This window comes from Macaca thibetana, chromosome 8, assembly GCF_024542745.1.
Source record: "Macaca thibetana thibetana isolate TM-01 chromosome 8, ASM2454274v1, whole genome shotgun sequence".
NCBI classification, from domain to species: Eukaryota; Metazoa; Chordata; class Mammalia; order Primates; family Cercopithecidae; genus Macaca; species Macaca thibetana.
This window is the reverse complement of record NC_065585.1, coordinates 4,658,042-4,683,670: the sequence shown is the minus strand read 5'-3', so window position 1 is coordinate 4,683,670 and position 25,629 is coordinate 4,658,042. Positions and strand designations below refer to the sequence as shown.

General features: G+C 54.0%; 1 protein-coding gene across 4 annotated transcripts in view; it reads right to left on the bottom strand.

Moving 5' to 3' along the window:
- Positions 1–25,629, bottom strand: part of AGO2 (argonaute RISC catalytic component 2) — a 119,847-nt gene that overhangs the window by 12,511 nt on the left and 81,707 nt on the right. For all 4 annotated transcript variants that reach the window (XM_050800235.1, XM_050800236.1, XM_050800238.1 and 1 more), the window contains exons 7-18: positions 25,132–25,219; positions 24,345–24,492; positions 23,412–23,531; positions 23,141–23,263; positions 18,742–18,875; positions 16,242–16,426; positions 14,593–14,752; positions 11,355–11,445; positions 8,356–8,550; positions 6,850–6,984; positions 3,052–3,153; positions 40–239 (exon numbers count right to left, since the gene is read on the bottom strand). In XM_050800235.1, the coding sequence (XP_050656192.1) occupies positions 40–239; positions 3,052–3,153; positions 6,850–6,984; positions 8,356–8,550; positions 11,355–11,445; positions 14,593–14,752; positions 16,242–16,426; positions 18,742–18,875; positions 23,141–23,263; positions 23,412–23,531; positions 24,345–24,492; positions 25,132–25,219 (1,681 nt within the window). The remainder of the gene's footprint in view (positions 1–39; positions 240–3,051; positions 3,154–6,849; positions 6,985–8,355; positions 8,551–11,354; positions 11,446–14,592; positions 14,753–16,241; positions 16,427–18,741; positions 18,876–23,140; positions 23,264–23,411; positions 23,532–24,344; positions 24,493–25,131; positions 25,220–25,629) is intronic.

Genomic DNA, 25,629 nt, shown 5'->3' with positions numbered 1-25,629 from the left:
CTACCGCTGCTGTGGCCTCCAGCCGGGAATGCCACTCACCTGTCATGTTCCTTATCCACCAGGTGGTACCTGGCCCGGAAGGCCACCAGGTGGGCGTAGTATGCTGGCGCTGGGATGGACACGGAGCGTGTGCAGCGCACGTAGGTGTGACAAAGCTGGTAGGTGAGGATCTGCAGCTCGTCAGAGGAGAAACGATTGTCGTCCCAGAGGACGTGATAGTGCGAAGGCCTGCTTGTCCCCTAAAAGCAGATCAGAAGATTAGACAGTTGGACTTGCATAAAATCTTGAAAAGGATACTGTGGAAGAAGATTTATATTAAAAATGCATCATAGGCCGGATGCGGCGGCTCACGCCTGTAATCCCAGCACTCTGGGAGGCCGAGGCGGGTGGATCACGAGGTCAGGCGTCTGAGTTCAGCTTGGTCAACATAGTGAAACCCCGTCTCTACTAAAAATACAAAAACATTAGCCAGGCAACTGTGGCACGCGCCTGTAGTCCCAGCTACTTGGGAGATTGAGGCAGGAAAATCGCTTGAACCCAGGAGGTGGAGGTTGTGGTGAGCCGAGATCCTGCCACTGTGCTCCAGCCTGGGCAACAGAGAGGGACTCCTCTGTCTCAAAAAAAAGCATCATAACTACATATAGTATATGGCCCCATATGTGTAAAACTGTACACATTTATTTACACACAGAAAAATCATAGCAAAGATATAAAGCAGGCTGGGTGCGGTGGCTCACGCCTGTAATCCAAGCACTTTGGGAGGCCGACACGGGCAGATCACGAGGTCAGGAGATCGAGACCATCCAGGGTTTCATGCAGGTGAAACCCCGTCTCTAGTAAAAATACAAAAAATTGCTGGGCGTGGTGGCAGGTGTCTGTAGTACCAGCTACTCGGGAGGCTGAGGCAGGAGAACAGTGTGAACCCGGGAGGCGGAGCTTGCAGTGAGCCAAGACTGTGCCACTGCACTCCAGCCTGGGGGACAGAGTGCGACTCCGTCTCCAAAAAAAAAAAAAAAGATATAAAGCAATATGAAAGTGGACGTAACGAGGACAGTGCCATTTGTGTATCTTACTTTTTATATAATTGATTTATAACAGCAAGAAAAAGACCTCTAACAAAAGTTACACATTAGGCCAGGTGTGGTGGATCACGCCTGTCATCCCAGCACTTTGGGAGGCCAAGCTGGGCAGATCACCTGAGGTCAGGAGTTCGAGACCAGCCTGGCCAACATGGCGAAACCCCCTCTCCACTAAAAATACAAAAATTAGCCATGTGTGGTGGCGTGCGCCTGTAATCCCAGCTACCCAGGAGGCTGAGGCATGAGAATCGCTGGAACCTGGGAGGCAGAGGCTGCAGTGAGCTGAGTACGTGCCACTGCACTCCAGCCTGGGCGACAGAGCGAGACTCCGTCTAAAAAAAAAAAAAATTACACATTAGCAGTAACCTTGTAGAAGTGAGAGTGTGAACGTGAGTACCATTTTACACACCTCCTGCGGCTGGAGATCTTTTGAAATGAAAGCAGCACTAGCGCTGACTGCAGGCCTCTCTGCCGCCGCTGCCTGCCTGCCTGCCTCACCGCCGGCTCCACCTGCCAGCCTCCCAGGCCCTTCTGACAACAACCTGTCCAGCACAGTCCCTGCTACCTGCTCTGTGTCTAGCCCTGTGCTGAGGCCCCTGGTGCTGGTGGGCAGTGGAACGTTCGTCCCCGATGCTCCACTGCACATGCTCTGGCACCCCTTTCCTGGTGTGTGACTGGTGGCCGTCCCGGGGCCTGGGGGAGTGAGGGCATCTGTCTCCGTGGGTCTACTAAGGACACAGCAGCAGTGGCAGCCTTGGGCCATAAACAGCTCACCACAGAAGCATCGCCCATTAGAAAGACTTTGGGTAGAAAGTTCAAGGAGGAGTTTGCCCAGGAAACACGCCCGGGAGGCCCTGGTGGTTGAGGCTCCCCCACCAGAAGGGAAGCCTGAACAGAGGGCACACACAGGCAGGGCATGGCCCCAGGCCCATCTCAACAGCCCTGGCAAAGCAAGCCAAAACTGGGACAGGCGCTTTGCACCAAGAAGCACCACAAACCCTGCACACACTCCATCGCCTGCTTCTCAACAGCAGAACCCCCTCTCAGCTCCCAGGCTGCAGGCTGGACCTGGCCACAGGCCACGACTCACCAGCCCCTATTCCTTCTCTGTCAGGCATGTGAACAACGTGACATTTTTAAATCTTTCCAATGGAATATTAAAGGTATGTACAAAGTTCATAGCAAATCCTCAAACTCTAGGGTTCAAATCCTTTGGGAAGGGATATTCAAGTCCTTACTTATACTTTGAAAAACCAAAAGCACCTCTGATCAAGCTCTCTGCAGGCAGGGATGGCACGTGACTAAGGTTCCTCCTGTCCCCAGGCCGAGGCTCTGCAGAGCCGGGGTGGGGCAGCTCCTACCACGGACATGGTGCTCCTGCACCTGCTCAATGCTCACAAGAATCGCCTTCGGCCAGATGGGGGTCCCCTCATGAAGGAACCCAGGAGAGCCTCGAGGTGATAACCAACACCATGGCAATCTTCTCTGAGTGCCCAGTCCTTGGCTGGAGTCTGGCCCTGGCCAGTGATTACGCGAAGATGGGACGGCAAGGCTGACTGCGCCAAGTGCTCGTGACCCAACACCGAGGCTGCCCCACGTGGCCCCTACCGCAGCTTCCCAATGGCCTTCCCAGCTGCCACCCCACGGCAGCCTGAGTGCCTCAATTCCTGCTCAGACCTCACCAAGCTCCAGCCACACCACATCCCCGGCTCCCCACGGGCCCTGGTGCTCCCTGCTCCTCAGCCCTACCAAATGGGATTTCCTTCCCCTGGGAGGTCCATGCTGACCACCTCCCAGCCCCCCACCCCCACCCCAGCACCAGGCACAGCCTGGGTTTCCTGGTTCCCTGGCTACTGGCTATCTGGGCCCTACACACCACGTCCCACGTGCCAGCCAGAGGGCAAGTGTTTGCTGAATGTGGGGATGACACGGCAGATGGCCAAGACTGTCCAAAGGGGGCTCCCATCCTTACCTGGATGCCAGCGTGACTACACAGGTAGAAGTCGAACTCGGTGGGGTGGGTGATTTTCGTGTCCACAGTCGTGCCTGCTGGAATGTTTCCACTTTTCCCAACCTTCGGCAACACAGGCATCTCGTTAGACACGGCCAGGGACCGGCAGAGCCAAGCAGGCGAGCCAGGCAGCCGCACCGCCCACTGGCCAGGGTGCCCTATTTTGAAGTTTTTAAATTGGCTAATACAGGTCCTCAGTAGTATAATGTTAAATACAATTTAACAAGTGCTAACCGCCAAGTTAAATTAGCGAATGTTCTATGTGGGCTGGGGTTATTTTCCGCCAACTCTCATGAAGGCCCATGAGTTAAATGCAGTCTTCACTGCAGAACGTACTGTTGGTGCTGTTTTGATTGGAGGTCAAGATGGAAACTGTCACCAACATACAAATCCAAAGCTAAACCAGGTGACTGGCTGCGGACAGGCCCTCATCCGAGCACAGGCACACCAGCGTGAACGCTGTCAGGAGCCCCGTGCTCTGCTGGTGGCTTGCTCCCTGCACCTGAGAGAGCAGGGCGGCTCCATTAGAGACTGTCCCAGAGGCCAGGGCGGTACATAGAACCATTCAATGGTTTAATTACAAGGTCACAAGCATGGACCAAAAAGCCAGCTGAGATGCAGGCACGGCCACCACAGCAGCAAACTCCCATCCCACAAGCCCTGCTCCAGCATTTAGCAGGGTCCCTGATGATTTTTTTTTAGTTGTACAAATTTTAAATATATATACAAAAAAGAATCTCCAGTGTGCTCCCTTCTTTGCAACCTTAAAAAAAAAAAATATATATATATATGAGACAGAGTCTTGCTTTGTCACCCAGGCTAGAGCACAATGGCGTGGTCTCAGCTCACTGCAACCTCTGCTTCCTGGGTTCAAGTGATTCTCCTGCCTCAGCCTCCCCAGTGGCTGGGATTACAGGCATGTGCCACCACGCCCAGCTAATTTTTGTGTATTTAATAGAGATGGGGTTTCACTATGTTGGTCAGGCTGGTCTTGAACTCCTGACCTCGTGATCCGCCTGCCTCGGCCTCCCAAAGTGCTGGGATTAACAGGCATGAGCCAGCGAGTCTGGCTCTAATATCTCTTTTCAAAGTAGGTTTGGATTTTGTTCATCTGCTTTATTTCTTCTTCAGTTTCTACCTCATTAGTTTCCACTCTAGGATGGAGAAGTGGCGTGTAGGTGTCACCAGGAGTAAGCTGACTTTGGAGCCCACCTGCCTCCTGGCAACAGAGATCTGGGGGTTGCAGCGGGGAGGAAGAGGACAGGGGAAGGCACCCAAGGCCATGAGCGCCTCAGCCTTCCCTTGACTCCTGGGGACTGAGGTCTCTTATTCCCATCCTTCCTGTCTTTAGGCTTATTTTATCGCTTTCTTGTTGTACAACAAATTCATCTAAATCTACAGACTGCACTGTTTTAGCTGCATTGCATAAGCCTTGACAGGACATTCTCGTTTTTGTTAGGTTCTGAGTACTTTGTGATTTCTATTCTCGTTACATGTTTAATGCATGAGGTACTCAGCAGTGAATTGAAAGTTGAAAACATTCTTCAACTTCGTTTCTACTGTTGATTTAAAATTTAATTGTATAATGATTAAAAAAATATGGCTTGAGACTGAAGTTTGGAAATCTCCTGAGACTTCCTTTGTCCTGGTAGAACTTTTATAACCTTCCATGTGAACCCAGCTATTTGTAGGGAAGATTCTGTCTAACTATTGGATCTGGCTTGGCTTGTTCATTTCACTCTTCCAATTTTCAGGGGTTTGTTTTGTTGTTAAGACAGGTTGGAGTGCAGTGGTACAATCACAACTCATTGCAGCCTCAACCTCCTGAGCTCAAGCAAGTCTCCTGCCTTGGCCTCCTGAGGAGCTGGGACCATAGGTTTATGCCACCATATACAACTAATTTTTAAATTTCTTTTAGAGATGGGGTTTCACTTTGTTGCTCAGGCTGGTCCTGAACTCTTGGACTAATGCGATCCTCCTACCTTGGCCTCCCAAAGTAGTGGGATTATAGGCATGAGTCACCATGCCTGGCCCCATGTGTTTTATCCTTAGTTTTTCATTTTGGTCTGGAAACAGTATAATAAGAGCTGTGTAAAAATACCCATCTTTGATGGTGTGTTCATCAATTTCTCCTTAAAATTCTGTTACTTTTTGCTTTACTTTTTTTTCTTTACATAATTTGGTGTTAGGTACATTCAAGCTCATTAGTTGCTATATCTTTTTGGTGAATCATTCCACTTATTTATTTGTTTGTTTTTTGCTTTTCTTTTTTGAGACAGTCTCACTCTGTCCCCCAGGCTGGAGTGCAGTGGCACAATGTTGGCTCACTGCAATCTCCACCTCCCAGGTTTAAGCAATTCTCCTGCCTCAGCCTCCCGAGTACCTGGGACTACAGGTGCCTGCCACCATGCCTGGGTAGTTTTTGTATTTTTAGTAGAGAGGGGGTTTTGCCATGTTGGCCAGGTTGGTCTCAGTCTCCTGACCTCAGGTGACTCACCTGCCTCGGCCTCGCAAAGTGCTGGGATTACAGGCATGAGCCACCACGCCTGGCCTGGTGAATGATTCCTTTTACTGTGATAAAATACCCTTTTTCCTCATTGTGATGCTTAAATTCTGTTTCGCCTTCCATTTGCACAGTAAGCCTTCCCTGTGTCCTCGCAGGGGCGTGCCCGTAGGGAGTCTAACACTCTAAGTTTCTTTCCTGGGTGCCGAGTGGATGTTAACCCTTTGCCTTCTGGCCCTGCCCTGACCAGGTCAAGGTCTTCTGATTCAGTCCAAGGCCTCCTTTCTGGGCAGGTCTCTTTCCTTAGGCAGCTACCCTGACGTTAGACAGCTAGGACAATGTGGATAGATGTGAGTTTATTTTTACTTATCCTACTAGGAACACGGAGAACACTTTTAACCTGGGTGTCCTAGCTTTCGTCAGCTGTGGAGAATTCTCAGCTGTTCTGTCTGCAACTCTTGCTCCTCCACATTCTCCTTCCAGAACACCCGTGAGATGAACCGTGGTGCTTCAATGCCGCCATCTCTCCTCCCCCCCAGCACCACCTTCCAGCCCTGCCACAGGGACCTGCCGGGGGGTCCGAGTTTGCGCCACTCTACCAATTCTCTACGACTGCACGGCTCTGTGCTGCGGTTTCTAATGCGGCCCTTTTCAGAGTCGCCTCTTTTGCTAATCTATTAGATAAGTGACATCTTGTGCCTAGACCTAGCCTAGGCCTATGGGACTTATAAATGAAGACTTTTTGGTGGGGCACAGTGGTTCACACCTGTAATGCCAGCACTTTGGCAGGCCAAGGCAAGAGGATGGCTTGAGCCCAGGAGTTTGAGACCAGCTTGGACAACACAGTGAGACCCTGCCTCTACAAAAAGTAAAAATAACATTAGCCAGGTGTGGTGGCGCATGCCTTAGTCCTAGTTACCAGGAAGGCTGAGGTGGGAAGATCACTCAAGCCCAGGAGGTAGAGGTGGCAGTGAGCTATGATCGCACCACTGCACTCCAGCCTGGGTGACAGAGCCAGACCCCATCTTAAAACAAAACAAAACAAAAGAAAACTCACCAAAACAACAACAAAAAAGACTTTACCAAATCAAGGACAGCCTTCTCTAGTGCCTAAACCTGGATCCCCCGAAGTCCCTTGGAGGACAGAGTCGCCTGGGACAGAGGCACTGGGGCCAGCAGGCTCTCTGTGAGCGTGCTTGGGGTGTGGGGCTGAGGGGAGAACCGTGCCCCGTGCCTGGAGTCGTGCAGAAACTCACCCGCTCGTTCTTGTCCGTGCAGAAGAGCCGTGTGTGGTGCCTCTTCTGCACCACGATGAAGGTGATCCCGGGCTGGTAGTCTTTTTCCAGCTTGATACAGGCCTCACGGATGGCCAGCAACTCGTGGTGGAGAACCTAGGGGCACGGACGGGGAAAAGGTCGTGCTTAAAGATGGCAGTACATGTGAGCAACGGTCCCATGCACGGGTTCTGGGTTTAGGACTCCCAGCCGCGGTGATTCTGAGACAGTAAGCGTGTTCACGGTGAGGTGAAAACACAGGAGGGCAGAAAGCATCCTCTCTGCAGGGAGGCCTGGATGCAGGAGGAGAGGGCTTGGCACTCAGGAACGGGAAGAACACTTCCCCTGCAGGGCCCAGGAGGTTCTGTGTGTGCAAGGGGCACGGCCAAGGCCAGGGGTGCAGGCTGGGCTCTGTGCCGAGAAGGCACACGCAGAGGCCAAGTTCCTGCAGAAGCTCAGGGCAGGCTCCAGCCAGGAGGGGCTGGCCGGTCAAATGTATCCATTCTGTCCTCCCAGGAGGCCATGGGCCTCGGGAACGAGCTCTGCTTCACTCCGGACTGGAAGGCAAACGCGGGAGCTAGGCTGCGTGCCATCCAGCCTCCTGATCAAGGCGGGCGAGGTCCTGAGCTCCTGGGGCAGCCACCAAGGATGTCTTCCCACCCCACTGTGTGGGGCTCCTCCCCCAACAGGTCCGTGACAGCTTTCTTCTGCTTTTCTTGTTAACACCTCCCAAGGAAGCGACAGTGTGACATGGCGAGAGGTGGGGAGGAATCGGCTCTAGTCAACGGGAGAAACACTCAGGGCACCCATCGCCCGAGTTCCAGGCCGCGATGGACTCATTCCTGCCCACAGGTCACCTTGATCTGGGGCTGCTGCGCAAGCTCTCAACCAAAGACAGCAATGAGATTCCCCTCGCCCCTCTGCGATGGCTTCCTTGCCTGTCCAGACCCGGCAGTGACCCACTCTCCACATGGCCGCCAAGATGCGGCCATCCCTCTCTCCACATCCAGACAGTGGCCGCATCCTGGCGACCCTACCTTCAAAAGAGCTGCCACCTATCCCTCCTCCTGGCCCTGCCTCCACACCTCTCACACTGCAGACAGGTGTCCCCAGATGCAATGAGCTCCCTGCCTCGCAGAGACACCCGGCAGCTCTCCACAGGCTGCAAGGCAAAGCCAGGCCCTTGGGAGGCCCCCAGATGGAGCTCTGCTCTGTGAGCCAGCTGGACTCAAGCATCTCTCCCTCATCTCTTGGTCCCCAGGCCCATTCCCACCCCTCCTCCTCTCCCTCTGTCCTGCCTCAGTGTCAGGGTCTCGACAGCCTCTTGTCCCATCTCCCCTGGACCCCCTTCCATGCTGTGACTAGATCGGCTTTGTGGCTGAATGAAAGCCACATCATTCTTGCCATTCATTGAGTGTGGTTCTGCTGCACAAACAGGGGAATGACAGACCCTGGAGAAGGGGTGAGGAGGTTCCAAGAGGCGCCCACCTGCTGGAACTGGCCTTCGGAGACGCCGTCACGGTAGAAGATGATGCGGGTGGGCTTGAAGCGCGTGGACTTGTAGAACTGGATGAGGAGCTCGCGGACCATGGCGGCCAGGTCTTGTATGATCTCCTGCCGGTGCTGCTGCACGCGCACAGTGGCGCAGTAGCGATTGGGGTGGGCGTCCATGCTGCCCACCACCTGCAGAACAGGCAGTGAGTGTGGTCAAGGGTTCCTGAAACTTTCCTCTCCTGGGCGTGTGCCTGGACTCTCGGGAAGATGGGAACGAGAAGTGTCCCCACCCTGGAACTCACATCACAGTCCAGTGACAATGGCTGGCTGGGTGTGAACTCACAGCCTTTAGGCTTTCGGTGTCTGGCAATAGTGTTCATAAATACTTCCTGAAGTATAAAAGTTTGCCAAGTTACATAGTTAAAAAAGCAAAAAAAAAAAAAAAAAAAAACCAGCCGGGCACAGTGGTTCACACCTGTATCCCAGCACTTTGGAGACTGAGGCGGGCAGATCACCCGAGGTCAGGAGTTTGAGACCACCCTGGCCAACACGGTGAAACCTCGTCTCTAGTAAAAATACAAAAAGTAGCCCAGCGTGGTGGTGTGCACCTATAATCCCAGCTACTCGGGAGGCTGAGGCAGGAGAATTGCTTTAACCCAGGAGGCAGAGGTTGCAGTGAGCTGAGATCGCACAATGGCACTCCAGCCTGGGCAACAAAGTGAGACTCTATCTCAAAAACAAAAACAAAAAAAAACGGATTAGAACTATCCTCTGCTTGGGATCAGATGTGGCTGAATTAATCAGTCCAAAGAAGGCAATGGGTGGGAGCGTCCCTATTTCTTCCAAAGAAACTACAAGCACATCAACATAGAGCATCCCGAAGGCACACCAGCCAGGCAAGCAGCCACTGGAAGGTGCCAGCCACAAAGAGGGCAGACAGAGGGAGCCCAGCACGGCTCTGCGGTTCTTCTGTCGGGGGCCAAGTGAGCGTGAGGGATGAGGTGGCCCAGCCCATGGGGGGAACCGGGTAGATCTCCGCATGCCGCTCCACCCTCTGGCTGGGGAAGGCGAGGTCTTTACTTTGAAAAACACTGATGGAAATAAAACCTCTCATGTCACTGAAAAATTGGAACTGCTTCTTGGCAATCTGCCTCCCTCTTCGTAAATCCTTACAGAACAAGTTCTTCCCCAGTTAATTCTCCCACTATTCCACGTCCTTTGTCCTGCCTTGGGCTATAATTTTTCTCTTAAACCAAGAGAAAAATAAACTCTGTAATGTTTCCAGTTGGTATAAACAGAAATACATTAACATAAACAGAAATCTGTTCCTATTGATTGAGAATTGTGGGGCCCAGGGGATAAACACGCAGATTTCTCTGTTTCTGAAAACTTGAAAAACAAACAAAAAACAACAACAAAAAAACAGCCCAAGGCTCCAAAAGCCAGAGATATAATTGAATGCTTTATAACATTTGTACAGAAAAAAACAAAGTTAATGGGGACCAGGTGAGGTGGGGACAGGGAGAGCCAGCTGCAGGACCCTTGGGGGCTCCCCTCTGTGCCTGGCTCCCTCCTGGGCACACTGGTGCCCAGCTGTGCCTCGGTGACGGCCATGCAGTGCTTCGCCATCAGAGGAAAGGGCCGAAAATGACTCAGCATGGCCAGGTGCGGCGGCTCACGCCTGTCATCCCAGCACTTTGGGAGGTCGAGGCAGGTGGATCACCTGAGGTCAGGAGTTCGAGACCAGCCTGGCCAACATGGTGAAATCCCATCTCTACAAAATACAAAATTCAGCCAGCCATGATGGTGGGTGCCTGTAATCCCAGCTATTCGGGAGGCTGAGGCGGGAGAATTGCTTGAACCCGGGAGGCAGAGGTTGCAGTGAGCTGAGATTGCACCATTGCACTGTAGCCTGTGTGACAGTTACTCTGTCTCAAAAAAAAAAAAAAAGGAAGAAAAAAAACACACAAAACACAAACAACCACCACCAAAAATCTGACTCAACAAAGTGAGCAGTGGTGTATGCGTGGGAGTGGTGGGGTTGTGATTATCGGGCCAAGTGGCAGGAATTAGTTGATGCAGTGTGCATTTCCTAAAGGAAGTGTGCCCTGAATAACACCAGAGCACATACCAGGTTGCTTTTCTTCCACCTGGGGCAGCTCGAATGACTTCCTTGTGTCCCAGATAGATTCTCCTGTTCCATATTCTCTCCCAACTAATGAAATAATAATGGTAGCATTTTCTTTTTTCTTTTTTGAGAGAAAACCTCACTTTGCTGGCCAGGCTGGAGTGCAGCGGCACGATCTCTTCTCGCTGCAGCCTCGAGCTCCTGTGCTCTGGCAATCCTCCCACCTCAGCCTCCTAGGTAGCAGGAACTACAGGCGTATGCCACCACCCCGAGCTATGTTTGGAGAGCTGGGTGTTCGCCATGTTGCCCAGGCTGGAATGTCAGCATTTTCTGAGCATCTACTCTGTGCCAGGCACCGTGCCAGGGGCTTAACCACATCATTTCCTAATTCTCCCACGAGGTCAAAATTTGTTTCCTCATTTTGCACCCAAGAAAGTTCTGAAACATGAAGCTCATTGTCCAAGAGAAACAAGAAAACAGAAGCAGCACGGGCCTGTCTGAGGTTTGGGGCTGGGTCCAAAGCCAGAGTTTTCATGCCGTGGGGGCATGGGGTCATCATACCCCAGGCTAGCACCGGCCAGTCAGGCCCCCATGTGCAGGGGGCCTCCTTGCACCTCAGATCTCCCAAAGGGCTGGGATAGGCATGAGCCCCTATGCCCCACCTCTGACTGCTTCTTGGAACTTACTTTGTGTCATTATAGTGTCCGCTCCAAACACCTCTCCCCCACACTACCTTGGCCGTCCCTACCACTTAGTGTGACCCCATGCCTTTCAGGAAGGACCCCTGGCCACACTGTGGCAGTGGGACCTCGACAGGGTCCCACACGTTGTCAATGGAAGACCCATGAAAAGCGCTGACACTCACGGCGGCAATGGAGGGCTTCTTCCCATCCCCGGCGGGGGGGTGAGTGACGTCCGCTCCCAGAAAGATGACGGGCTGCTGGAACACTGGTGGCCTGCGGAGAGGAGTGGCGTCAGGGGCCACGGTGAGACACGCCTGGACCTCCGACCCCAGTAGGTGCCATCATCACCTTTTGGAGGTGGTCAGTGTATCATGGTAATACTTTTGAAAAGAATCCTTATTTTTTAACAGGAATACTAAAAACCTTGCAGATTAAATGATACAAGATCTGAAATCTGCTTCAGAAGAGACGGGGGTTGGGGGGCTTGGGTGGAGTGTACTCCAGACCAGACAGGCCAGGGGCTGACAGCTGCTGAGGCTGCGGCTCAGGCCTAGGAGGGCTCATCCTTCCACCTTCTACTGCCTCTGCAGCCACACCCATGCCAGGGTTTCTCCCATCACCCTCGGCACCACCAGCGCGGGGGCCAGCTCGCTCTTCGTTGGGGTGGGGGGCTGTCCCGAGCATGGGCAGGTGCTGAGAGGCATGCCTCGCCTCCACCCACTGGATGCCAGTAGCACCCCATCCAGCCTGACACCCCAATATGTCTCCAGACATGACCACATGTCCCCTGGCAGCAAAACCACCCCATGGAGAACTTCCAGACTCCGAGTGTATCCCAGCGGTGACCCTCGGGAGTCAGCATGCACGGGGGCAGGGACAGGCTCCCCGGGAAAGGCGGAGGTGGTGACAGCACCTCCCTCCCCACTCTGCTGCCGGGTTGAGAGTGCACCGCCCCGCACCCCACCCAGCCTTGCTCGGCTGCTGCAGGCAACATCAGGAAGTATCAGAAGCGGCCGTTCTGCTAGCCCTGCCTGTTGGAAACCGGGCAGATGGGGCCCTTGCCTCTGCTGCCCTCTCCCCGCATCCATTTCCCCACGTGCTTGTGACTCACTCCCCGCCCACACTCTCTCACTCCCATCGCCTGCCTTCCGGCAGAGCTCCCTGTCTCAGTTGAACCCATCACTGCTTGCGCTGGCTCCCGGGCCCCTTCTAGTCAGACTTCTCATGGCCATAGCAACAAGGCTCCTCTTCCCAAGGTCACCAATGACCTCTGCATCACCCAGACCCACGGCCGAGCCTCAGGCCTTGCTGCGCCTGGCTTGCTGCGGGACACACTTCCCTTGGTGCCTAGGGCCCTGCGGCCAGCCTCCCTGCCCCAGCCTCTCCCATCTCCACTGCTGGTTCCTCTCTCTCCAGGCTGTGAACTCCAGCCTTCTCCAGGGCCCAGGGCTTGGAATACCACCTGCCTGCTAAGGATTCCTGGATCCTGTCTCCCCTGACACCAGCCTTCTGGTTCCCACCATCCACTCATCACCCGTACTCAGATGCTCTGCTGAGGCTGTGGGGTCCAGTTCACCCATGCCCAGTGCTCACCCTCCCAACAGCCTCCCCATCTAATGACGACCAGGTCTCTCCTGCAGCCCAGGCCAAGGGCCTTGATTATTCCTTCACGCACAGCCCAATCCCACCTGCCGGCAAGCCCCAGGGCTCTATCTTCAAAACATCTCAGAGTCCAGGTGCTCCCACCCTGTGCCCCTGCCCTGGCCTGGCCCAGGCCACCAGCCCCTCTCAGCTTCATGGAGCCAGAGCTGGCCATACTGTTAGTCGGGTGCCTCCGACAGCCCCAGCTCACCCCAGCTCACCCGAGGGAGCCCTGGTTCCCCAGCGGCCCCCAGGAACTGCACGTGGGCGGACCTGTCTCCTGTCTGCTCTCACGGCCCTCCCATGGCTCTGCTGTGCACCTGCCGCCTGTACGATAGGCTCACGACCTGGGTGCCTCCACCAGGACTTCCGGCCCGGTGCTGTCCGCTTATGGCCCAAACTCTCTGCACACAGTAGGTACTCAATAAATACAGAACCTGTTGACTGAGGAGCAGCACTTTAGTCCCCAGCCAGCTCGGGACTGGTCTTCGCTCATTCCCATGAACCTGTCTCACCACAGAGCCCGCACCCATGCTCATAGCCGTTCCACTGGGAATCCAGGTTCTTCCCATGTTATCACCCTGCTCCCTGATGAATTCAACAGACTGTTTCTGGGTGCGTGTCACTCGGTGGCTCTCAAAGCCTGGTCCCCCATGTAGCAGCATTGACACTGTGTGTGTCCACTTGCTAGCGGTGGGAATTCCCGGTCAGTCCTGCTGAGTAGGACACTCTGGGAACAAGCCCCGCTGGGGTTCGAGAGCTGCTGAGGTGTGAGGACACTGTGGTGACCCAGCACAGGCCTGTGCACACAGCGGGGGCTCACCACCGCCCCACTTTCCAAACACAGAGGGTCACTGCCTTAAGGCAGTTCAATTTAGGATTCTTAACTCTGTTACGGTGTGCCAGTGATGCAGATTTAGCGCACTGCCTGGCTCAGGATGGCTTTATCAGCTGAGCCCCACCGTTGACTGGGAGCTCCAACAGGTCCACGCCACAGGGGCTGCCTACAGCCTCCAGTTCCCTTCTGCACAAATGCACAAATAATCTGATTCTACGTATTCTCTGTTGTTGTCGTCCAAATGTTAAGACAACTGCCAGGGTTGGCAAAGATGCCTGTCATTGTGTGGTGACATCTTTCTTGCCTACATCACAGGTTGGTGGCTTTGGAGGCAGGGAAGAAGCAAACCATGGCCCTGGCCTAGAATAGCTGGACGCTCAGCCGGTCAGGAGGTGCCAGAAGAGGGTGCAGCTCCATCGCCCCCAACTCCCATCCCCGGCGGTCAGCCCCGGACCTCTGAGGCAGGCGGGTGGCCAGTGCTTGGCCACACATCCTATCCTGGTCTGGGAGTTGCCAACGTGTGCTCCCATGAGGAGTTTTTCAGTCCAAAGTCCCAGCACGATGCATCCATGACCAGCCTGGCGTGGGAAGCATGGGGGTGCCCTGGTCCACACAGTAGCTGCTGCTGCCGAGCCAGGGAAGCCCATCTCCTGGCCATCCGAGGCATGCCCTGCTCTGCCTTGCCCACTGGGATTCGAGGCACGAATTTCTCTGTCTGGAAACCTGACCACAATGCTCAAACTCCTGCAGACGCCCCTGGTCCCCAGCAGAGCCTGAGCAGCCAGATCTGTGTCTAACATCTTTGCTCTGCTGTGGCCAGGACGGTGCTGGGCCCAGGTGAGGGGACTGTGTCCCCATGTCCCCTGCACACCGCACCCCACCCTGCCAGGCATCCCTCCGTGCCCTGGTCCGCAGGCGGAGGTAAAGGGGCCGGGCCTCACCTGCCCTGGGGCAGCAGGATGTTGTTCACGCCTCCCAGCTTGACGTTGATCTTCAGGCAGAGGTTGGACAGCGTCTGCGGTGTGGTCCTCTGCACGTTCTTCATCTGCACGCACTGTGTGGCCATCCCCAGCACTGTGTCTCCCACGCGCTTGACCTCGGCTAAGGGGCACAAGAGGCACACACACAGCTCTGCTGGCGCCCCTTCCTCAGCTGGCCCTGGGAGCGGCAGCTGCCACCAGCCCTCTTGCCCCCATCTGGCAAGCGCAACCATGGCAGCTGTGCTGAGCTCTGCATGTCCCCTCTGTCCGAGGTCGGTGATAGAAGAGGGTCACTGGCCCCGAGGGGGATGCCAGGCTCCTTGGAGTCCAGGATCCAGCACAGCTGTGCCCGCCTTGCCCAGGCCGGGCTTCCCCTCCCTCATAAAGGGAAGTTGAGTGAGTCTATCTCATCCCTCCAATTTAAATGCCTCACCTAGGGGCCTAGGGGCCCCAGGGCAGGAGAGAAAGAGCCCAGCTAAAAGGAAGGACTTGGCTCTTCTGCTCAGAAAGGCCACTTATACTGGCCGGGCACGGTGGCTCACACTGGTAATCCCAGCACTCTGGGAGGCCAAGGCAGGCAGATCACCTGAGGCCAAGAGTTCTTCCCATGTTATCACCCTGCTCCCTGCCAACATGGCAAAACCCCATCTCTACTAATAATACAAAAATTAGCCGGGCATGGTGGTGTGTGCCTGTAATCCTAGCTACTCGGGAAGCTGAGGCAGAAGAATCGCTTGAACTCGGGAGGTAGAGGTTGCAGTGAACCAAAATTACACCACTGCACTCCAGGCTAGGAGACAGGGCCAGCCCTTGTCTCAAAAAAAAAAAAAAAAAAAGAAAGAAAAAAAGGAAAAAAAGGAAGGTCACTCACACCACGGTGCGCTGGCTGCAAGCAAATGCTTTGGTGGTTAAAAATAAAAACACTGGCACCCTCAAAATCCTTGGCAGATGTAAACCTGACATCAAAGAGCTCCATGGACCCACCCCCCGCTATTCCTGGTCTCTTTCATGAAGCAACCGGTCAGCTGCTCACTGGGCAGATCTGGGGAAATGGTGACCCCGGGACAATGTTACAGGATGTCAACACCAATAGCTTTTTCTTCCCTTCTTTTTTTGGGATGTTGAACTTAGAGAAGTGTGGCTTTTACATGTCCATAATCTGTCTGTGGTTGGGCGTGGGGCCCTGTGGGTGACCCCCTGGCATGGACTTTGGCAAAACGCCACAGAATTCTGAGGTGGGCACAGAGGTTACACACGGGCTGAGTCCCGAGCAGGAGCTGACCCTGGTGCGGCGCTCTGTGCGTTAAACAAACGCTCCTCCATCCTGCCAACACGCATGCTGTGTGATGGATGGGGTGCCCACCCATGTGCCAAGGCATGTGCCACCTGAGGTGCTGACTGCCCACGAGCACGGCATCATACAGGACGACGGGGAGGCCCCGAACACAGACTTGGCAGTGATCAGAAGCCACCTCTTCTTCCTCAGCCTCCTGGAAGGCCCGAAAGGATCACCTTTCTCAGTGCAGCAGAAACACACAGGGGCTCAGGCAGGAACAAACACCATGGAGACCACGACGGCTCCCTGCAGCCAGCGGAGCGCCCACACCTACCGTACACGGGCGTCTTGCCAGGCAGGATGACCACCACCAGCTGCAGGCCTGCATACGTGTTCTTCAGGTGCCGGAACATGGGCTCCACGCTGTCCGCACCCTGCGCGTATTTGCAGAAGCACGGCTGGCCCTGGATAGGCATGCCGGCGTCTCTCGAGATCTTTCTGAGCTGCTCTGTGAAGGACCTGCAGGAGAAGGCTCAGTTCACTACGGTGCACTGGGAATGGTGGAGAACTCAGGCCGACCAGAGGCTCTAACACAAGGGCATCATTTTTACAAAGCCCAGAGCACTTTCACTGAGGTCAAAGTTGTTCTTAAAGTCCTGGACAAGGCCAGAATTCAGAGCTACATCTCCCAACACATACTGCCTCATGAGAAAGGTTAAGTGTGCTCAACATACACGTAAGCGCACTCGAAAGTCACCTGCAGCTAACTTGCTACCGTAACACAGCAGCCTTTAAACTGTGCTCACGCTGCCTCGCTGCTGTGGCGGCCCCGGTGCGGACGCAACGCTGTCCCCGTAAACTGCCGAGCAGCCCCTGGAGCTCCTGTGAAGGGGGCCAGTGTTCTCCCCATGCACAGACCAGCACTGTCGGAGGGAGATTTTCAGCTCACTGTCCTTTTGGATCTTTTCCCCCAGTTGTTCTGATGGGCACAACCTGGACCGTATGACATCATCACGAGAGAAAATCCAACAGCCCGCAGCCCGAGGAGTGGTGGCAGCTGGCGACGGCCGGCCTGGTGAAGCTGGGGCGGGGTGCGAGGCACGGCAGCGGCTTCTATTTTAAGCTGAAGACTAAGAATCATGTCACCTTCTACAATAAGGGCGAGGACAAGGCACTCCAACCCAGCCAGTGTCCAATTTCCTGTACATTAGATCAGGTCAAGAAACACGTGTGTGTCCACCTGTATCTTCAGCTCCAGGCCAAAGTGAAGCAAGGGGCCAAGGACAGAAGAAGGGGCAGGAGGTGACCCCGTGTTCAGAACTAACCTACTTTAGTTTGCTTCCCAAACATCCTCTCTGGGCTTCCACCTCCTCTGCCAGCAGTGTGGACAAGAGGTGGCCTCAGAAGGACAGATGGCCACTTGCCAGCAAGACGTCAGCTCCCAGGGCCGTGCCCGTTCACAGCCAGCCCTTGCTGGAACTGTCAAGGGACCGGCTACACCTCACAGGCTGGAGTTCTCTCCTGCTGCCCCCACAGAGCGGGGAAACAAAGACTTTACGTTCCCTTTGAAGTTTGGCAAAAAGGCATGAGCCACCCTGCTGTGTGCTCCCGACAGTCCCGCTGGGCTCGTACCTGGCACAGCTGTGCTGGTCAAGGCGAGCGTCCTGGGTGAGGGCAGGCCCTTCCACGGCACTTGGGCTTCCTAGAGGGCCCGGCGCTCACCTGGGCAAGTGGCAGAGACCTGAACCAAAGCTTTTCTCCTCTTAATCACTCCCCTTGTCTGGGAAGGAAGATAATACTCCCAGCCTCTCCACCTCTCTACTTCACCATCTCTTCCTGATTCTTTTTTTTCTTTTCTTTTTGTTTTTTTGAGACGGAGTCTCGCTCTCGCTCTGTCACCCAGGCTGGAGTGCAGTGGCAGGATCCCAGCTCGCTGCAAGCTCCACCTCCTGGGTTTACACCATTCTCCTGCCTCAGCCTCCTGAGTAGCTGGGACTACAGGCGCCCACCACCTCACCCGGCTAGTTTTTTGTATTTTTTTAGTAGAGACGGGGTTTCACCATGTTAGCCAGGATGGTCTCGATCTCCTGACCTTGTGATCCGCCCATCTCGGCCTCCCAAAGTGCTGGGATTACAGGCTTGAGCCACCGCGCCCGGCCTTTTTTTTTTTCTTGAGATGGAGTCTTGCTTTTTCACCCAGGTTGGAGTGTAGTGGTGTGATCTCGGTTCACTGCAACATCCGCCTCCCGGGTTCAAGCGATTCTCCAGCCTCAGCGGCCCGAGCAGCTAGTATTATAGGTGCGGCACCATCACGCTTGGCTAATTTTTGTATTTTTTGTAGAGATGGGCTGGTCTCAAACTCCTGACCTCAAGTGATCCTTCTGCCTCAGCCTCCCAAAGTACTGGGGATTACAGGCCTAAGCCACTGTGCCCATCTCTTCCTGATTCTGTCTTCACTTTCTCCTTCTAATTTACACAAATATGGAGCTAAATTATTTTTTTTTAAATAACTGGAGTTCTTTGAATCCAATTCTCTCTTTTGCCCCTCCTTATAAACCTCCTTCAGATCCTGTTTGGTTTCGTCTATGGTCTGCGCTACTTCTCCATGCTCACTGCGAGGGTAGGTCCCAGGAGTGAGGGGCACCGACGGGGCAGCATGTCTTGTCCTGGCCTGGGCAATGGTATTTGACAGGGAAAGGCTGATGAACCTGACACCAAAACCCATGCCAGTGCCCTCACCCCCGCCCCAACCAGAGTCAGTCCTGCAAGTGGTCACTCGAGCTGCCCATTGGGCGGGACCCCCAGGCCGGAGCTTCTGCCTGTGGAGGGCTTACTTCAGATGGACTTCTGTGCACTGGCGCTGGGGGGCAAAGCACGCGATGGCCCACACCTTGATCTCGATGCCCGTGTGGAACTGCTTGTTCCGCATGTCCCAGACGCCCTGGACAGGCGTCGCAATCGCTTTATTCTGCAAATGGCAAAAGGTTCCGGGTGAGAAAACATAGAAAACCTAGTCCTTCAACCTTAGACTTTGTTACTCTCACTGCTGGTCCCCCTGACCAACAATGGCTTCTCAGGGAAAGAACTGCTGTGTTGTCTCCTGTCTCTGAACTGCCTAGTGATGCAGACAACCGGAGGAACGGTAGATGGACGGGCTGGTGGAAGATGGGTGGGTGGATGGTTGATGGGTGGATAAGGTAGGTGGGTGGTCAGTTGATGACTGGTGGATAAGATGGGCGGGTGGATGATTAATAGGTGGATAAAGTGGGTGGGTGGATGGTTGATGGGCGGATAAGGTGGGTGGGTGGATGGTTGATTAGTGGATAAGATAGGTAGGTGGATGGACAGAGAGATGCATAGATGGATAGATGGATAGATGGATGGATGGATGGATGGATGGATGGATGGATGGATGGATGGATGGGTAAGTGATGAACAGACAGATGGGGGCTAAGCCAGGAGGAGGGAGGCCCAAAGCTCTATCCAACCTCATGAGTAGCCTGGAGAAACAGAAGTGCCTTGCCATGCCACAGGAAGGTCTCCTGTTCTATACTGAGCTTTCCCTCATTTCCGCTCCCCTATCATCAATGACGTGGGAAGGGGAGATCAGAGCTGGGACTGAGCCCGTAGCTTTTTCCACTCAGCATGCCACTGCCTGCAGCTGTGTCGGAAATGGGAGCTACTTCCACTTGAGAAGAGAAAGGCGAGCTGTGCAAATACGCTGTCAGCTCTCAGCTAGAAAGGACCAGCCCTGAGCACTGTCACCTAAGGAATGTTTGAACCGGCTTCAAGTGCTTCTCAAGAGAAGGGTGGGCCAGGAAGGGTCCTTTGTGGGACGGACAGGCACTCCTAGGCCTGGGGGCATCACTAAAGGATGCGGCTGTGCCTGAGTTGCTGTCATTTACTCTGTAGAGATTTTTGTTTTTTTAGCAGAAAACATTTTTCGTACAAAATCTTTTCTGTAGAAAACATTTCGTACAAAATGCCTGCTGTAGAAATCAGACACGTGATAGAAATAAATGCTTTGCTTCCTATATTTTTATAACTTCTGCCTGTTCCCACCAGCCTCCCTGTGTGCAAGAGTCTCACAGACAGCCTGGGGCTCCAAACAGGGAGTACACATACACACACACACACGCACTCACATGCACACACACGCACACACACACACAGGCTCTTACTATACAGGTACTTCTCAACCTCAGCACAACTGACATCTGAAGTTCAGTGATTCTTTGTCACGGGGCTGTCCTGTGCCCTGTAGACTATCCCACTCACCCCCAAGTTGTGACAATAAAAAATGTCTCCAGACACTGCCAGATGTCTCCTGGGGGGCAAAGTCATGCCCGGTCGAGAACTCCTGCTGTACACACTGCTTTCTGAAGGACATTTTGTTTTTTTGCACTAACAATGGACCGGGGGTAGGTAGGGCAGGGGACAGGAATGTTTCCTCACATTAAAATGTTTTAGAGATCTGGAAAAAGGTATTCATGTATTAACAGCAGCATTACAAGCTCAGTCAGGTGTGGTGCTGAGGTGGGAGGACTGCTTGAGCCCAGGAGTTCAAGACCAGCCTGGGTAACATAGTGAGACCTCGTCTCTATAAAACATTAAAAACCTAGCCGGGTGTGGTGGTGTGGCTGTGGTCCCAGCAATTCGAGAGGCTGAGGTGGGAGGATCACTTGAGCCTGGAAGGTGAAGGCTGCAGTGAGTTATTACTACGTCACTGCACTGCAGCCAGGGCAACAGAGAAAGACTCTGTCTCAAACAAATTACAAGGTTGTTTTTTCTTTTTTTTTGAGATGGAGTTTTGCTCTTGTTGCCCAGGCTGGAGTGCAATGGCACGATCTTGGCTCACTGCAACCTCCGCCTCCTGGGTTCAAGCGATTCTCCTGACTCAGCCTCCCGAGTAGTTGGGATTACAGGCATGTGCCACCACACCCGGCTAATTTTGTATTTTTAGTAGAGAAGGGGTTTCTCAATGCTTGTCAGGCTGGTCTTGAACTCCTGACCTCAGGTGATCCGCCCACCTTGGCCTCCCAAAGTGCTGGGATTACAAGTGTGAGCCACCGCGCCCGGTCTTTCTTTTTTTTTTTTTTTGAGACAGAGTCTCACTCTGTTGCCCAGGGTGGAATGCAGTGGCACAATCTCGGCTCACCGCAACCTCTGCCTCCCAGGTTCAAGCAGTTCTCCTGCCTCAGTCTCCAGAGTTGGCTGGGATTATAGGCGCCTGGCTAGTTTTTGTACTTTTTAGTACAGACAGGGTTTCACCATGTTGACCAGAGGCTGGTCTCGAACTCCTAATCTCAGGTGATCTTCCTGCCTTGGCCTCCCAAAGTGCTGGGATTACAGGCATGAGCCGTGGCACCCAGTCTACAAGCTCTCTTAATCCCTACACTCTGAGATTTTTGCAAGGTTGGCTTACACAAGTGCTTCTGTTTTTCAGACAACCACTGCCCTTGCCCTTGCTAAGAGGGCTTCCAAGAAGCCAGCAGGGCTGTGAAGCGGCGCTGGGTTCAAAAGCCCCGTCCCCCCACGGGGGCAGGCACTCCTCTGCTCTCCCTGGGGTCTCCTCCCCAACTCATGAAGCGGAATCATGCGCTCTTCCTCCTGGGCTTGGGCTGTGTTTATACAGCACCTGGGGCCTGGGGGGACAAGCAAGCCAGGGAGGGCTGAAGGGCCTCGCTCAGACTCCTTTCAGAGAGACAAGGAATGGCTGTGCCCACCACCAGGGACACAGACCCCTACACGATGGGGTCCCACGCAACAGCGCCAGAGGACAAGACACGCACGCACAGCAACACAGAACGGCCAGCAGCCTCTCAGTGAACTCTATGGAAATATTTAGCTAGAAAACAGCGAGGCACAGAAATACAGGTACTGCTATTATTTTCACAAAAAGGGGTGAATCATCCCTGGGTGATTTTACAAAGGAGAAAGAACACCAATTGCTTCCTGAGAGGGCAACCGAGAACTGGGAAAAAAAGAGACTTTTTTCCTCTCATTCTTTTAAATCTTCTGAATTCTGAAACATTTAAAAAACAGAACTTTTTTGTTTAAAGTATTTTTTATGTTTTGAGACAAGTCTTGCTCTGTCACCCAGGCTGGAGCGCAGCAGTGTGATCTCAGCTCACTGCAACCTCCACCTCCTGGGTTCAAGTGATTCTCCTGCCTCATCCTCCTGAGTAGCTGGGATTACAGGCACGCACCACCACTCCAGGCTAATTTTTGTATTTTTAGTAGAGACAGGGTTTCTGGTCTCAAACTCCTGATCTCAAGTGATCCACCCGCCTCAGCCTCCCAAAGTGCTGGGATTACAGATGCCAACCACTCACTGCGCCCAGCCCAGAACCTATATTTTGAAATAAGACAGGAAAAAACAAAAAACAAACCAAAACCTCGTTCCAGGTCCTGAGGATGAGGGTAAAATTCCGTTAGGTAGAAACTAGGGTGTAAAAGGTTAGGCAGACCCTTACACAGATGCCAGGTGCTTAAGAAAGTCAGTAACCTCTGACACTAAGGCCCTGCAGAGCCCTGGTGTCCCTCCCAGCGTGGTCACCTCTGGACCCTCCCACCAGACGTGGTGTGCTTGCACCCGAGGGTCTGCCCAGGAGGAAATGAGAGGAGATGTCGGAGGGCTCAGTGCTCAGGACACCTTTGGTTCCACACTGATGAAAAGGAGAAGTTAAGGGCTGGCCACAGTGGCTCACGCCTGTATTCCCAGCTCCTTGGGAGGCTGAGGAGAGAGATTTGTTTGAGCCTGGGAGTTAGAGGCTGCAGGGACCTATGGTCATGCCACTGCCTTCTAGCTCGGGTGACAGAGCAAGTCCCTGCCTCAAAACAAACAACTAGAATTTAATTAGCAAGGACAAAAAACTGTTACCAAACACCCTCATAGCAAAAGTTAAAGAATACAAAAGCAGTACAGGCTTCTGGGAAATAATTTGACCCTCGGTGAGCATCCGTCACGCGAAGAATGGCACTCTCTAAACTTTCATGGGATAATAAAAATTATCTTCTGAAAACATTAAGGGTAATTCTGAAAAACTTTAAAAAGGCCCAAGGAAAGTTCCTTTATGAAGTCTCACGCCTTTTACAGGCTCAGCCCGGGGTAGAAAGGATTCTCCTGCATGGAACACTGTCTACACTGCGGCCAATGGCTCAGAACCTGAGAGGGTTTGCGGGGCAGAGACATGCCCCGCAGCCACACGGTCCCCGCTGCCCCGCACGTACCCTGCCCCCGTAGAGGATGGAGGGCGGCTGCAGCACCCGCCCAGTCACGTCCGTCATCTCATCTTTGACCATGATTCCAAATTCACGGACGTATGGATCTGTGTTGAAACTTGCGCTTCGCATCTGGCAAAGGGGAAGAAGAAAACGCACGGAGTGGGTGGGGGCCTCCCATCTCTCTAGCAGCTGCATCCGTTCCAAGCATCAGAGGTTTCTGTGCCAGGGCAACCGGACTGGACTCCACAGGGCGGCCCTGCCCGGGACTGACGCTCACCAATTTGCTGATCTCTTCTTGCCGATCGGGTGCCGACCTAGCAGTCGCTCTGATCATGGTTGAGGTCTGATTGTCCGTTAATTTTTTAATACATCTTTGTCCTGCCACTATGTTACAGACCTGCGAAGAGGACATAGAGACAGGTCATCAGTGCCGCACTGGTGTGACCAGGGGAGTGGGCAGGGGACTCAGGGGCTGGTGGCCTGTCTCTGCTTGGGACTGTCTCTTTTTCATCCCTGGGCTATGAAGCGCCATGCAGGTGTCTGCTGTGGGGGCTGCTCCACGGCCTTCCACTTCACAACAGAAATCCCTGCTAAGTAAACCCCATGTCGCGCGAACACACAGATCCCACGGCCTCTGTGCCCAGCCCACCAGGTCAACGGGGCTGTGTCCTGACACCAGCACTTCTGGGCTTTCTCCAGTCTTCGGTGGCTGCGGGCATGAAAGCGGCTGCAGGTGTGAAAGACGTCTACCTATGGGACAAGGCACTGGAGCTGCCCAGCCCTACTGAACGACAGTAAAGTGCCAGAATCTAAACACCAAGGGAAGAGTTACAGCACGTGGCTCAGGGTCGGAATTTGACCCTTTCCCAAGGCAAGGATTTTTTTCAAAGAGTCGTGATGTTAGAGGAGAGTGAATGACGCAAGCGTGCAGTGACAGAACACCTGCCTCCGGCTGCGGGGCCCGCTGGGCGCGTTACACACAATCTCAGTCAAGGCTCACGCCAATCCCACAAGAGAGCTGCGGACCCCATTTTACTGAAGGCAAAACCGAGGTGCAACAAAGCCCATTAACCCACCCGAGTTCCTGCAGCAGCAGCAGCAGTGCCATTTGTACCTGACTGGGGCCTCGGCAGTTTCTGGAAGCTGCATGCTCCAGCCCGGAACGCTTCCCTCCCAAGCCCCCAGAGACCACAGGGAGAGGGTGACTTGCCTCCAGGGGAAGGTAGGTGTGTTTCTGCTCCTGTCCGACTTGTAAACATGGGAGGTGGGGGTAGCGCAGAACCAACTTGTGCCTGTCCTTGAAGTACTGGGCCACCGTGCACTCCACCGTCTGCCCGCTCTCCTGCTGCAGCGGGAATCTGAGGAGCAAAAGGGCTGTTCAGGCCGAGGTCATCCCAGGGTCCCTTCCCTCACGCTGCTTTTCATTTGGTTTTTCTTTTTAGGGTGACGTGTGAGGAGCAAACATTCAGAGCACTTCTGGGAGTGAAAACCATGTCACGTGCTTTGGGTTATCTGGAATGTTCCTGAGCCCCTAAATTCTCATTTTGTTTCTGGAGTTGGGAAACAAAAAAATACCTACAGGCGTCATTACTCATAAATTACCCACAATGTCACAGTGTGTGTACAGGAGTCAGGACGAATGGAGGCGTCCAGAAAGGTCTGTGCGTCTTCCAGCAGACCGTGGCGACCCTGGAAGCCGTTTACATGCCGCGCGTTCCCAGTGCCCAGAAGGCCTGAAGCCCCCAGGACAGGACGAGGAAAGCAGGCCAGGCCGGTTTGGCAGCCAGGGCCTCTGCACGGTGACGGCAGGAGACGCCTCACAAACTTAGGTGAAGTTTGGAATCTACTGAGCCATGTAAGGGACAATTTTAGGATTGAAAAACAGCACGAAATGGTCCTTTCCGGAGAATGGGCATAGAATCGTGGCTCCAGAGTGTGCCCATCGGGGTGACCTTGGGGGCCCCAGCCAAGAGAGTCTGAAAGGAAGGGCGTGTTACGTTTGGTGACTGGCGGGCCGCCGGGTCACATTGCAGACGCGGTACTTCCTCTTCATCTGCCCACAGTGCGTTATCTCCACCTTTAGACCTGGGGACACAGAACACAGGCATCAGCGTCTGGGCTGTCCCGACCTGAGTGCAAGCGCCACTTCCCGAGAATCAGTTTTCATAGGAATGTGGCTGCGGACTCAAGTTAAGGGGGCTCCAGAGGGCTGCAGGGCTCCCCTAGGGAGGCTGACCCACAGGTCACCCCCAGGCCACCCCAGCTGGGTCCATCTCACCTACAAGAATACCCCATGGTGGGGGGGAGGCTCAGCTTAAAGCATCGGGTGTCCACCCTCGTGCTATTCTGTGCCCCCCGTGGGTCATTGTGGTAACACGGGGTACTGCGGATGGCCCTGCAAATGGCCTTCCAAAAGGACGGGTTCAGTAGGCAGGGTTTGTGGAGCCAGGGGCAGGCACCCACTCTGTTGCTGATGGGTAGAAGGACCCCAGACA